Below are 13,995 nucleotides of genomic sequence, written 5' to 3'. Positions count from 1 at the left end.
CGCAGAGCGGCGCGGGCAGAGTAGCGCCCCCTGCCGAGCGGGGGCGGCGCGCAGCACTCCCAGACCTCCTGCCTTCCGCTTTCTATGTTTTATTAACAAGAAACAAAAACAAAACAAAGGAAAAAAAAAAACCAAAACAAAAAACCCACGCATCCCGCAACCGCCCGGGCCTGGCCTGCGGGCCCGCCGCCGCGTCCCGCCCCAGCAACCCGCAGCTGGGGCCTGGTTGAGGCCTAAGCCGGGGCCTCGCCTAGGAGCTGGGGCCTGGCCCCAGCCTTCCTCCCGCGCTGGAGAAGTGCCGCTGGTCCAGGGGGGCCTGCGAGCTCCCAGACGAGGACGGCGCTGTGGGAGGCCGTGAGGAGTCGGCGGCCGGAGGGGGAGAAGCGGCAGAGGTGGACTGTGTCATCATGGCCAGCGTAGTCCTGTGCATCGCTGGCGGGGCAGTGCAGCAGCCTGAGGAGCCGTTCTGTGAGGAAAGGAGGCAGCTCGGTGCCAGGGGAAGGAGGCTCCACGGCCATGGGGCTTGTCCCTGCCAGGAGCACCATTCCCAGTTGCGCCCCTGGGCCCTCTCGCCCCTGCTGAGCTGCGAGTCAACAAGCTGAGCAACAGGGGACAGCTTCTTGCCAAAGCAAGCAGGCAATTAACAGCAGCTCTGCTATCTCACACCCACCCAGAGCACCTGGTCCTGGGCTCAGCAGGTGCCCCACAGCTCTGGGGCAGGTGTGGAGCTCACCCCACCCTCGAGAGCCGCTGTCAGAGCAGGATGGACATAAGTGCTGCCTCCCCAGGCAGACACAAACAGCTACAGGAGCAAGGTGTCCTTGACAGGAGAAGGGCGCTGATTGTCCCCGTGCTGTGGGAAGGTCCCTTCTGCCTCTCAGGCTGTAGCTCACACAGCCACAGAGATGAAGACAGCCCATAACCCCAGGAAGTCATTCGAGTGACAAATCCTGCTCATTGACAAACACGATTGAGCTCATGCATCTCATTTCTGACCTATGAGTCTCCCAGAGCTTTCTCCTTGCCTGACACATACCCTGCCCACAGTCCCAGAACCACAGCTCCCAGGGTCCAAGGATATGGGCTGGTGTGTGTGCACGTTAAAGGAAAAAGTACACTTGGTTTCCCCCGCCACTAGCAGGAAGAAGGGGAGATCCCTCCCAACCAAAGGTGACCCGGAGACAAGGAAGCCTGGGCAACAGAGCCCGCGGCACCCTCCAGTACTCACCGCCGAAGCCGACAGCCATGAAGCGCGCTGCTGGAGACAGGCTGAGTGATGTGGCAAAGTACGGCAAGGAGATCTTCTCAACTACCTATGCTCCAGCAAGAGATACACACCAACACCTCAGAAATGAGAAGCTGGGAGACCAGAGCTGCTGCAGTGACAGTTGTTAGGAGGCTAAAGGGCTCCTCTCAAAGGGGAGGCTAACATGCACAGCACGCCTCTCAGAGCTCGGAAACCTGCCAAAGGCATTGAGTTTCCAGAGGAGACTCGACTCAATGATTTAGAGACCGTTAGTGCTCCTGAAAGCAAACGCCTTCCCTTCCAGTCGGATGGAAAGGCAGCAGGGCAGCAGAAGGGACTGGCAGCCTGCCCAGACCCAGCCAGAGGCAGGGGCAGGGCCGTGCCGCTCACCAGTTACCTGGGCCAGACTCTGGAGTTTCTGAGATGAAAAGCTGTTGCCCTGAGCAGCTGCTTGCCTGAGCCCACCCCAAACCTTCAGACTTGGCTTTACACACAGAGCAGCACTGCCTCCCCTCCACTGCACCTCGTTGGACTTGGCCACAGCCCTGCAGCAGAAGAGGAGGGTTCGCACTGCCCTGGCAGGGCACAGGCGGGTACCTGTTTCTTGCGCAGACTGTAAAACAAGGCTTCTTTCTGCATCCCAAAGCCAATGTAGACGAGGGTACCGTGTTCCCAAGGGCAGAAGGCAGCCAGGCTGGGTGGGAGGCTGCCAAGACCCTGGTGAGGGAAACCAAAGGGGACAAAATTGAGGCTAGCTTCTCCAGCTCGACCCAACAGTGAGGGACAAAAGGACAGCATGGAGGGACACCAGCACTTAGGCTGCAGGTATCAGAGCAGTGGCAAATTAGTATGATGGAGGCTGTTTCCTCCCTCTTGCATTGCCATCTCAGACATGCTCATGGAAAAGCAAGGAGCAACCACACACTGCCATGGAAACCTGAAGCAAATTGTTTGCTGTCATAGGAGCACAACACATGAGGGTCCAACAGGCTGAATTTCCACCAAGGCATTATTGCTACGTGGGCCTGAAGGTGAGATTGGGTTATGGACTGATTTAACACAAGAAAATAGGGCCCAGAAGATAGATCTTCAGTAGTGAATGCAAGATCAATCCTTCCCCTGTTCACTGTGGGGAGACCTGTAGTGAGTTTTCTTCATGGAGAGGAAATCCATCATTTTGGAAACAAACAGAAGAACCGTTGACAGAACCCAACTGCTGTATGGGCCTGGATGGTGCTTGGCCTTGAGGGTGGCAGGCTGAGGCACCACTGCTTGCCTCCCAAAAAGACCCAGCTCCCTTCTGCATGCCATTGTCATGTGTACTGGGGACCATCTCCATGTCCTCTCCGATACAGACCCTCCTCCCTTTCTAGCAGATGTCCTGCTGCCCAAATCTCACACCTGGGTTGGAGCCAAAGAGTTTTGCAAAGCATCACAGACACACAGGGCTAGAGTACTTGGCTCTATGAACCCGTCACTGGGCTCCTGGCTCTGAATATTCATGCTCTTTGGGAGTGTCAAAGTTAGCAGCATGCTCATAATTAGGTCTCTCTTCCACGTACTGTGCTCACTGCTGCCTGTGCTCTGTTTTGCATAGCACAGGGGTGTCAGCTCTTTGCAGATGCAGTTTTTGACTCCTCACACTTACAAAGTCAGTGCTTCCCGGTGGTAAGGCATTGCTATGATTCCCACTGCCTTTCAACATGCAAGAAGGTGCATTAACAAGATACTCTACAAGCAGCAGAACTAACGACGATGACTTTCCTAAGCACACACTTTGTCTTTGGCCCTGTCCCACTCAGAGCCTTGAGGCATCCTCCTCCAGCTCAGCTAGTGCAGAGACCCATGCCACGAGCAGGCAGGGGCTGGCAGGTATCATGCTCACCTTGGGGTCAGCGGGAGCCGGGAAGCTGAGCCAGTCAAGGAGTTCGCACTTGTCCTTCAGCCAGTCGGAGGCCCAGACGCTGACCCGCCGGTCCAAGCTGGTGGCCAGCCAGAGCTCGCCTCCTTCCACCCCAAAGTCACGGTACTATGGAAGATAAATGCAACACTGTGACTCTGGCAGTACAGAAGCTTTAGAGAAAGCTGCCACTAGAGCTAGTGTGGGGCAGGAGCTTGTGGGAACACAGGCCTTATGCCATAGGAGATTGACACCAGGATTAACCTCCATTTGGACAGTGCTTAAAGTCACTTATCACAATAAAATAGGACAAGGAAGCCGTGGTACCGGAACCAGTGGCACGCTCCGGGCTGAAAGCCTTGGTGGAAGAGGCTGCTGGGGGAGGGGTGAGTGCCTAGCCTGAATGACACAGATCTCTTTCCCCAGCCGCCCTCTGGATCTGTACATCTCCTAGGGGAGTGCTTGCAGATACCATGTGTCCCCTAACGATGTCCTTCACCTAAAACCAAGGAGGATCTCCTAATTCTAGAATTACCAGGGAACATAGCCTTGCAGTGTGGATGATTTCAAAGCCCGAGAACTTTGGCAAAATTATTCTTATTTCTGCTGCGCAAAGGAAGAAGACTCTCCATGAAGAGAAGGACAAAGGAGATGCTAAAACCATCACACTGCTGCACAACCAAGTCTTCCTAGCTCCACAGAGGAACTGTACAAAGAGCCAGATACACAGGAGGCCAGGCTGCCAAGGACCAAAGCAGGGAAAGCACACTGAGCCCTTTCTCAGGGTCACAGGGACTGAAAGCTCAAAGCCTGGGCTGCTCTCAAGGGATGCTGCTCTCCGAGAGCCTGTGGCACAGGCATACATCACATCTGTGTGCAGTGTGTCTACAACAGCCACCAAAGGTCCCCCCGCCCACAGGCACAGCCTTGCTCAGGGTTGCACCTGCAACGCCTGCAGCTTTACCCCACTAAAGACATCCCTAGAAAAACTGAACAGAAGTTACTGGAGGGGATGGGGGCCCGAAGAGGAAAAGCAAGGGACACAGAAGCAAACTCACTGAGCGACCCAGGCATGCTGCTTCCCACAGCTGTGCAGTGACACATGGGGGACTTGCTCCTGCACAGCACCAGGACAGAGGGTGAGACCTCACCTGCTTCCTGGTGCACTGGAGAACAGTGATGGGGGAGCCTTTGTGGTCAGTGAGGATGCGGATAGTCATTCCAGTTCGAGGGCTGCTGACAGCAACGAGCCCATCCTTGCCCCCTGATAAGATCATTTCTCCTGTGGGCAGAGTAGAGAAAAGAATGGGACACTTCTTGTAGGAGAAGAAAAAGCCCATAAAAGAAAGGTCCAAGATCATGGGATACCAGTGTCCCAAAACACCTTGAAAGGCTGGGACCATCTCAGTCAAGGGCTGGGTAAGATGAGATGCCTTAGACACTCACTAAAACACCACACTGAAGAACAGCCACTGCAGATTGTAAGCAGGAGGACACAAAGGAATGATGCTTGTACCTGAACCCCTTTGCTATACCATTACCAATATACTTCCCGTGTCCCATTTACCACATGCTCAGCTGGCAGAGCTACCAAAGCTCAGTTCTCTGGCTCTCCCTGGCCCCAGGTTTTCAGGCAGGTCGCCAATACGCAGTGTGGCTGGAGGTCAGGGTAACCCAGGCACAACCAAGCCATGCTCCCTGAGGAAATGTCTCCCCGCTGTTATAACAGGCAGCCTCACCGTCTGTGGAGTAGGCAATTGCCGTCAGTGCAACGGCATGGGGGTGCATTTTCAGCTCCATCTCTGTCCTGGAAATGCTGAACACGCGGATAGTGCCATCGCTGTACCCTGCCACTACATGCTGGCTCTCAGCTCCCCACACAACGATGGGACGAGGCTTCCAGGCCAGGCACTGACAGCTCTGCAAAGGAACCAGGGCAGAGACCAAATGACACAGTGAAGACAGCAAGATTGTGCAGTTGAGTGCACTAAAAGTTCCACCTGCAAGTATTTCTCCAGCTTTAGTCTACTCTGCGAGGACACAGCAGTCCTTGCAATCCCAAGCAGTGGACTGTGCCCTCTGCCAAGATGAAGAGATTGACATACTACAAACCATTACCTGGTTGAGCACCTGGAACTGTACCACCAGCTCCATGCTGCCCAGAGACCAAATCCTCACACTGCCATCTTCCCCGCATGTTGCGCAGTGAGTCTCGTCAGGACTGAAGCACACTTCGGTCACCTGCACCGAGAATGGAGATGGGGAACAGGGGCCCTACAAATGCCACAGCCTAGAGGATATCAGCTCCTCTGCCTTCTCATCCCACAGGACCCCTCTCATGGGAGACACCAGACAAGAAGCCCCAGATGTAAAGGAAGGTGGGGTGCTTTGGTTTTGTCCTTAAATCTTGGGCTGACAACTAGGCTTGTAATGGAAGCCAGTAAACCTAACCCCAAAGCTAGGAACCAGGCACTACGCAATGTAGGTGTAAGTAAAATACCTTCTCCTGTACCATTTGAAATCTTTTTTCTGTAGCATAAAGATACCCCAAAACAACAGCAAAATTCGAAACAGTTATTCTTCACCTGTTTGGTTTGGGAGTTTTTTTAGGCAAAGAAAACATTATCTAATATGAATGCCCAGCTAGCAAATGGAAGGCAGGCAGAAGTCGCAGCACTCAGGAATGAAGCCTTAGCGATTGCAAACCACATTCTTCTGCTCCAGCAGAAAGGCCCACAGCTGCTCCCAGACTGAGGCTGTTAAACACCTAATGCTAGAGTGGATGAGGTCAGACTTCTTGATGTCGGACTCCTCAGTGTGCACATTTCTCTCTACACTCCCCCATGTCGTCCCGTCAGCACTAGCGAGGCCTGCAGCTCCCTGACCTCTCCCATGGCCAGACCAGGGAATGCTTCTGCAGCCCACACATGTTTCCCAGGGCATGGACAGCACACACAGCACTCGCTGCTCTGTGGGACAAACCACTCCAGCCCAGCCCCTCTAACCTTGTTCTTGTGGCCGCTGATTAGTCGGATGCTTGTGCTCTCTGTCCAGTTGATGTACCACAGGGTTCCTGCCGTGGTGCCCACAATTCCCATTTCTAGAGAGTCATCAAAGGCTGCAGTGACTATTGTCCCGTCAAGGGTGATCTCATATTCTAGCAGGACTGAGCTAGACCTGGAGGAAAGGAGGATGTGAGAAGGACTGGCTCAACTGTTGGAACAGCCACTCTGTCTCCTTTAAATGTAATTTTCTAATGAGCCCAGTCATGTATTTGCAGCTAAATGGTACAACGAGGGGCTCCTGTACATTGAACAGTGACTACCATTGCATTTGCACTGCAACCATCTTTTTATAGGAAAGAAAGAAAACGGGATGCAATAGCGCAAGAAACAAAGGCAATGTATTTTCCCCAATTCTCTTAAAGGAGTTCCTACAAATCACTGACACAAACTTCAGGCATGATAAACTCCACTCATTTCCAGTATTAAGAGGGTTCAGCTACCTGCGGCAAAAATTCAGTAAAAAGATCCAGACAGAAAGAATCAGTAGTCACAGGATGGAGAGGAAAGCTAAGGATGAAGAGCAACAGCAGCAGCGTGGTTGCAGGCACAGCCGATGTCTGTCCACGAAAAGCCACCTCTCAACAGGTCCTGGGAGCTGCCAGATGAGGGGAAGAGCATCTCAAGAGCACGGTGAGATGGGCACGAGCACAGTGGGGACACTGGGGCCATGACCTCCTACCTGGCATCAGGACCTTTCAGCCTCAGCTCCTGCACGGCGGCCACTGCCCACAGGCGGATGCGTTTCGCGTTGCTGCCGCTCACCAGCCTGTTGCGCCGACACACCAGCACACCTGGGAGGCCACAGGGGAACATGAAGGGCACCCGTGAATATCCACCGCTCTCAGCCATCACCCAAAGTGTGCTCCTGACAGCCAGGCCACTGATTCATTCGGGCAGGGCAGTCAGGGTCTTCTACAGCCCCATACCCAGTGTTTTTACAGACTAGAGGTAAATGCCCCAGGAAATCCAGGACACCAAGGAAACCCAGGTCACAGATCCATTGCCACCCCATGCATCTTGCATCCAACACAGCAAACTGGTTTTCTGAGCACAGCTGAAATCAGAGGTCTGCAAGCTCATTGCTCATCTTTCCTAATGAGTTCCCTGTTACAGCCCTGACAAACACTCAGGGCATCTGCACCTACCAATCTCGCCCTCGTCAGCCTCCCACATCATGAAGCAGCAATTAGTCTCAGTGTCCCACACACAGATCTGGCCTGAGTTGGTGCCACTATAAAGAAGAGTGTCGGCACCATAACAGAGAGAGGTCAGCTCCACCGGCCCTAACATGTCCGGGGCAGGGGCCCGATGAACCTGCTGGAGCACATAAACCAGAAATGTCAAAGAGAATATGGTGCTTACCCACCTCAGAAAAAAAACCCAAACCCTCCTCCTACCCTCAATTCATGCAGTTAATGCCTCAAATACAACTGAAAGCCACTCACAGCCAGCCAACATCATCTCACCAAGAGAAATCATCAGCTATTACAGACCTGCAGGGGCAGAGCCTCCATTGCACTCACCAGGGGCTTGGAAAAGAAGTCAGAGATGCTGAACAGAAATTTTAAAAGAAGGTAAAACTGAGGTTTACCTTGAGGTTGACATCAGATCCCTGCTGCTCCAACAGCCAAAACATCACGGCTCCCTTCCCCACGCAGGCCAGTTCTCTGTGAGAAAGAGGACTAAAAGCCACGTCATGGACTGGCTCCGAGATACAAGTCGATGACATGAGTTCATAAGTGTAGGTATTCCACAGAGCAATGGTTTGATCACTGTAGTCCCCTAGGTAGAACATGAAAGACAGCAGGAGGAAATTCTGCAGCCTCAGGATGCTTGCAAGCATACACAGTACACACACACATCAACCGAATCACTCCCTTGTCCAGTTGTTTGGAGACAACTGCGGTGAACACCATCCCAGGCATTGACATGGCTCCTTGCACGCTCAGCAAAAGCTGCACATGATGGGTCCTCATCTGAGTTGATATAACTGGCCCAATGCTTCATGCTAGAGGTTGTAGCAAATCTGGCCCTGCAGCGGGGTCTGCAGCCAGTGTTTGGACCAGCCAATGGCTGGCATGGTAGGGATTTCAGCAGGCAGAGCAGGTTTTCTGCTGTTTCTACATCCTTAGGTGCTACTGCAAACCTCAACTCATGCCCCACACAAGCCCTCCAGTGATACCGTGCACTCGAATAAGGAAGGGATGTTACCTCTGCTGAGGTCAAAGCTGAGATGGGAGCTGATGTTAATGGAAGCCACCATATCTGGGTGGCAGCAGAAGGCACTGGCCTTGGTGATGGCAAACATCCCCAGCTCCCAGATGGCTCCAGAGGACAGTGCTGTCCTGCTGCCTTTCCTAGGCTCCACAAGCTCAGTGAAGACTTTCAGCTTCTCTCTTCTCTGCAGCCCAGACTGGAGCTGAAGGAGGAGGGCTTCTCTCCCACGCTGCTCTATGGAGAGCACAAAGCTCTCTTTCTCTCCAGCAAAGCTTGCTTTTTTCCAAGGGCAGACTCACCAGCCCAGAGAGAGTGTATCGCCTGCTCCACAGGTCCTCTCTCATGCAAAACAAGAACTTACTAATTGCATATTTGTCCTTTAAATGTCCCCTGCCTAAACAAAACAGACAGCTTGAGCATCCGTCTTGTGCTGGCATCGCTGCCTGGCAGGAGGCTCACAGTTTGAAGCCTGGCTACTTCTATGCAATTCCACCTAAGCAGCAATAAGAAGTCCAGAAGAAGGCTTTTCCCTTTGGACACTATATATAGTAACTGAAAACTATTTAGACGGGCTTAACAAGCACTAGTGAGCCAGGAGAAGCAAGCTGTAACTTCAAGATAAACAAGCTAGCTGGGGCAATGAGAAAGAACTGAAAAGGAGCTGGGGGGAGCCCAGCGTTCATGCCTGTGCCTGAGATGTACAGGGTGCATGCTTCCCCTCAAAACCTTGCCAACAGTGCCCTGGAAACATGCTCAGCTGTATAGGGTGCGTGCTTCCCCTCGAAATGCTGCCAACAGTGCCCTAGAAGTATGCTTAGCTGTAAAGGGTACCTCTGCAGGCGGCCACTCCCAGGAGGACCCGAGATCACTTGCAGTTTTACACGCTGGATTATCCATTGCCCCAAAGCTACCAAGCAACAGCTTCATACCCATAAGCCTGGTATGTATCTCACAGGTATTACACATCTACCTCCCATGAGCTGCCCACTCTAGGGTGTACTCCTGCACCCACACCTGGTGTTATGGGTGTACTCACCTAGGGTAACAAGGAATCTATCATCCCGAGAGAATGCCATGGCTTGTACTTGTGTCTTGTGATGGAAGAGACTTGCTGTGCAAACCCCATCCTGGACATTCCAGATGCAGATCTGACAACAGGAGTCTCCATTCTTCTTTCCCGAGGCAGAGGCAAGAACCTAACAGAACAATATGTTGTCACTGATACCTTGGTAAGTAGAGAACACTTCACTAGTTAGTCTTAGCAACTATTAGTCTCAAATTAAAGTGGTGTGGTTGGCAAATGGAAAATTCTGTGAGAACCATCAGCTGACAGCAGGAGGGAATGGTAGCACCACCCAGAGGAAGGGAGCACCCTTTACTGTCACACTGAACCAGCACAACGGATAGCTAGGCTCCAAAACCATTTATCGTATTTCCCTAACCCCAGGTCTCCATGCAGCAGGCAGAAGAAGGAACAGACAATTGGGATTTTAGTCTGTGATATTCCTTTAGCCCAAAGTGACACAGACAAAACCCAGCCTGGAGCAGCAGAAGTCTGCCCCACCTGGGCATCATGGCTGACAGCAAGTGTAGAGATCTCCTCTGCATGGCCAAGCCAGTGATTCTGTGATCCCGAGTGCAGGTCTTCAACCACGATGATGCAGCCACAGGTGTAGGCAAAGAAGCCTAACAGAAAAGGAGGAGACGGGATGTTTTCATGTAAAGGCTTCACATACTGCACCCCCTACCTACCTACAATTCCTACAATTCAGGAAAGTTCTTTTTTTCAGTAATATGTAAAAACAGACTCTTCGACACAGCTTGTCAGCATCCTTCCCATCAGGTCGAGAGTGGAGTAAAATCTCGCTTCCCTTAACCTGAGCAAAGCAAAGCTGTTGGGCACTACTCCAGTCTGGAAAAAGGTGGTAAGATGGCCTTTGTGAGAGCTTTCCCTTCTGCTCTATCCACTCAGCTGAAGCCCGAGTCTGCCCATATCAAGTAATGTTTGCCAATAGCAAAGAAGTGTTACTGGATTTTACCAATGCAAAGAACCTGCTCTGTACACACACCTCCCGCCCCTCCAGAGCCTTCCCGGTGTACCTGTGTCTGGGTTCCACACCATATTCCCTCTGCCATTCCCATTGTAGCCGATCACTGCTTTCAGCTTCAAGACCTCACTGCCAGCTGGAGGACGTAAGAAACTCTGCAAGAAAAATAGACACTGGCTTAAAATAAGCTCTAGAAGGATGGCCCAGTCAAGTACATTCAATGCCCACGTAAGAAGCGTGTGTGCAAGCACACGCACATCCTCACACACACAACACAGAAATACATGCCAATACTCACACAATTCCAGTTCAACACATCAACAGATGAATACCAAAGCACACACTTATACACACAGAAGAGAAACTGCACCAGCAAAACCAGGCACAGATGCTTTCAGATGGGGCACAAAACAGGCTGGCAGCAACTGCCCAGCCGATGAGCAGCTGCTAATCCTGCTGGGAGAGAGTTCAATGGGTTTTGCTGACTTTGTAGATGTTTCAATAGGAAAGACACTGGGGGGCGAAAATTCTACCAGGTGGAGGGACAGAGGAGAGAATTGAGGATGCAAGCTGAATGTAGCTTTTCTCCCAGCACCATGAACAGCAGAGCTTAGGAAAATGTTGAGTTAAGTTTCTGTTTTATTATTGCTCTGTTTGTTAACAGAGCAAAGGCTGTGCCTTGACTGTCTTCACTATGCTCGATGGATTGCCTTCCCCAGCTGCTCTGCCAACGCATCTGCTCGCAAATATGGGTGCACAATGAATCACTCCATTGCTCACTCGTCTTTCACTTTCAACAGCACATGCCATTTCCATTTCTTTTGAATAAAAATGTATGCAGATTTGCTGAACAGAAAAAGAGTTGATCACAACTCACTTTTTACTAGTCTGGAAAGAGCTGCATGTAGAGGAGAAAGGGGAACTAATGTTAGGAGTTTCTAAATGAACATCAGGCCCGGGGTATATTTCACAAATTGCTTTCAAACAGAGAACAAAATGGAAACAATTTGGAAAATCCACCTACCCCAGCCCCAAAATGCCCGTTTGCCACCTGCCCAGGTAATCAGCCCTGGTACAACTCTCACCTGGGGGAGCACCGATGCCTTAAAGCGAGGATTGAAATGGCGGTAGGAATCTGGGCGGACGGAGCATTGGGACTTGGGACTTTGGGTCTCCTTTCTGGGTTCTGCCATACAAAGAAGAAAAGAGTACCTATGGGATGCTGCTCCTGGGAACAGTTTGGGAGCAGCAGCAGCTAGGCTGTGGCTTGCTGTCTCTTCAGATGCCACATATGTGCATGCATACACACACACATGGCAAAAATCAGACTGCAGCATCACGTGTGCTCCTACACAATTGGCCATAGGAAAACCATCAGCTTCTCATGAGTAAAGGAGGAACATCCATCTCCTCCCATCATCCTGCTCAGCCACACCACACTGCAAACAGCCTAAGGCATCCATGCTGCATACCCTGGGCATCACTGCAAAAGCATAAGCCACACAGCTAGAAAGAGGTCTTTAATGAGAGCAGCAGAGGCACAGTTTTATGTTGAAGCTTTCCAACAAGTCCTGCCTGGGGCTGAGTGCTGGCAGCTGCCTGCTTCTGGCAGCTCGCCACAAACTGCTGCAGCTTTGAGGCTGTGCATCTATTAATAGAGACATTGGGAGCTTTAATTTCAGCTGGGTTTAATAGAACGTGCCACTTGGAGATGATATTGGCTCCAAGCTGAAGAGGGGCTTCCGGTGTGCCTAGAAGCAGCAGCAGGGAAAGAGCCAGAAAAACAAGCAGTCTTAGGGACCAATGTGAGTTTACCTCAATACTGACTTCCCTTGGTAAATCACAACCAAGGGAAGAGCCCCAAGGAACACATCGCTGCCCTTCGTCTCGCAACTCAGAGCACATGTCCACATCTATCTGTACCATATTAATAATGATCTTTATTTTTCAGGGGTAGACCAAGCTGCCATGCAGGCCTGCACACATCATGCTCCAAAGGAGCCAAGCTCTGTACAAGAAGGGAATACTCCTGATTTACCATTTGCTGATTCTCCAGAAGACCTCGAGCTCTCCTGCCTTACTTTGGGCCTCACAACAAGCTCCTCATTTCTGACCGACTCCACCACAAGGACCGAGGCATCTTCGTCTCCGTTTGCCACCATCCTGCCGCTGCCTGGCAGGCCTGCTTCCTCCTCTTTGTCTGACTCGGAGAAAATACCTGAATAGAAAAATTAGTGGGAGGACAGAGCCATCCATGTCCTTCAGGACTGCTTCATGTGTGACCAACCCTTTGATTCTGGCAGTGTCATTCTCCTGCTCTGTGTAACACCCCATCTGTTACGTGGAGGGAAAAGCAGGTATTTCCTCCTGGTGTGCTGGTTTTGGCTGGGATAGAGTTAATTTTCTTCATAGTAGCTGGTAAGGGGCTCTGTTTTGGATTTGTGCTGAAAACAGTGTTGATAACACAGGGATGTTTTCATCATTGCTGAGCAGGGCTCACACAGAGTCAAGGCCTTTTCTGCTTCTCACCCCACCCCACCAGCAAATAGGCTGGGGGTGCACAAGAAGTTGGGAGGGGACACAGCTGACCCCAGCTGACCCAAGGGATATTCCAGACCATCTGACATCAAACTCAGCATATAAAGCTGGGGGAAGAAGAAAGAAGGGGGTTACATTCGGAGTGGTGGCATTTGTCTTCCCAAGTAACTGTTATGCATGATGGAGCCCTGCTTTCCTGGAGATGGCTGAACACCTGCCTGCCCATGGGAAGTGGTGAATGAATTCCTTGTTTTGCTTTGCTTGCGTGCTTGGCTTTTGCTTTACCTATTAAACTGTCTTTATCTCAGCCCACGAGTTTTCTCACTTTTACCCTTCTGATTCTCTCCCCCATCCCACTGGGGAGGAGTGAGCGAGCAGCTGCGTGGGGCTTAGTTGCTGGCTGGGGTTAAACCACAACACCTGGGTATGTCCAGCAAGGTATTTACCATAGCCCTCAGAGCAGCTGTGCCAGCAGCTTAGTCTACACAGGAGGGCAGAGGATAAAGTGGTGCTGAACCCCAACACCTTTGGCTGGCTTTGTCCACGTTAGGGGAAGGAAAGTGCAGACTGGTCTGTCAGTCTGCGGGAAGGGGATTACAGGCAGGGACGGCTCCAAGAATGCTGCTGAAGTAGGCAAGGAGTTTTCCCTAAAACAAGATTAATTTTCCCCTTTCCTACAAGCAGTTCCTCTTACTTTGACATCCCGCTTGGTGGACAGAGCTGACATCTAAACATGGTGGCGAGGACAACAATGGAAGAGGCACTGTCTGCCGAGGTGTCTCAGAGGCATCCTTTAGCTTCTCAGAGCTCCCTTCTGTGAAAAGAAAATGGTTTGTGTAACTTCCTTCATCCCTTAAAATCCTCTCATCCTTCTGGGTCGATCGATAGTAATACCTCCAAGCTCATTTCTTCAGCTTCCTCCTACACACGAGAAGCCACTTCTCCTCTGTCCTTCAAGATAAGGAAGGACAGATGGAGAGA

At 51.5% G+C, this 13,995-nt stretch overlaps 1 protein-coding gene across 1 annotated transcript in view; it reads right to left on the bottom strand.

Annotated features, from left to right (window-relative positions):
- Nucleotides 1-233: 233 nt before the first annotated feature.
- WDR90 (WD repeat domain 90) overlaps nt 234-13,995 on the bottom strand; it is a 31,534-nt gene continuing 17,772 nt past the window's right edge. The window contains exons 26-42 of the mRNA XM_010567048.1: nt 13,709-13,828; nt 12,515-12,694; nt 11,562-11,662; nt 10,529-10,631; nt 9,993-10,114; nt 9,465-9,624; nt 7,803-7,993; nt 7,357-7,525; nt 6,891-7,002; nt 6,152-6,323; nt 5,265-5,387; nt 4,886-5,066; nt 4,298-4,428; nt 3,132-3,275; nt 1,844-1,963; nt 1,229-1,313; nt 234-466 (exon numbers count right to left, since the gene is read on the bottom strand). Coding sequence (XP_010565350.1) covers nt 234-466; nt 1,229-1,313; nt 1,844-1,963; nt 3,132-3,275; nt 4,298-4,428; nt 4,886-5,066; nt 5,265-5,387; nt 6,152-6,323; nt 6,891-7,002; nt 7,357-7,525; nt 7,803-7,993; nt 9,465-9,624; nt 9,993-10,114; nt 10,529-10,631; nt 11,562-11,662; nt 12,515-12,694; nt 13,709-13,828 — 2,447 coding nt within the window. The remainder of the gene's footprint in view (nt 467-1,228; nt 1,314-1,843; nt 1,964-3,131; nt 3,276-4,297; nt 4,429-4,885; nt 5,067-5,264; nt 5,388-6,151; nt 6,324-6,890; nt 7,003-7,356; nt 7,526-7,802; nt 7,994-9,464; nt 9,625-9,992; nt 10,115-10,528; nt 10,632-11,561; nt 11,663-12,514; nt 12,695-13,708; nt 13,829-13,995) is intronic.

Source organism: Haliaeetus leucocephalus, unplaced genomic scaffold, assembly GCF_000737465.1.
Source record: "Haliaeetus leucocephalus isolate CR32 unplaced genomic scaffold, Haliaeetus_leucocephalus-4.0 Scaffold224, whole genome shotgun sequence".
NCBI classification, from domain to species: Eukaryota; Metazoa; Chordata; class Aves; order Accipitriformes; family Accipitridae; genus Haliaeetus; species Haliaeetus leucocephalus.
This window is presented reverse-complemented; position numbering and strand designations above follow the sequence as displayed.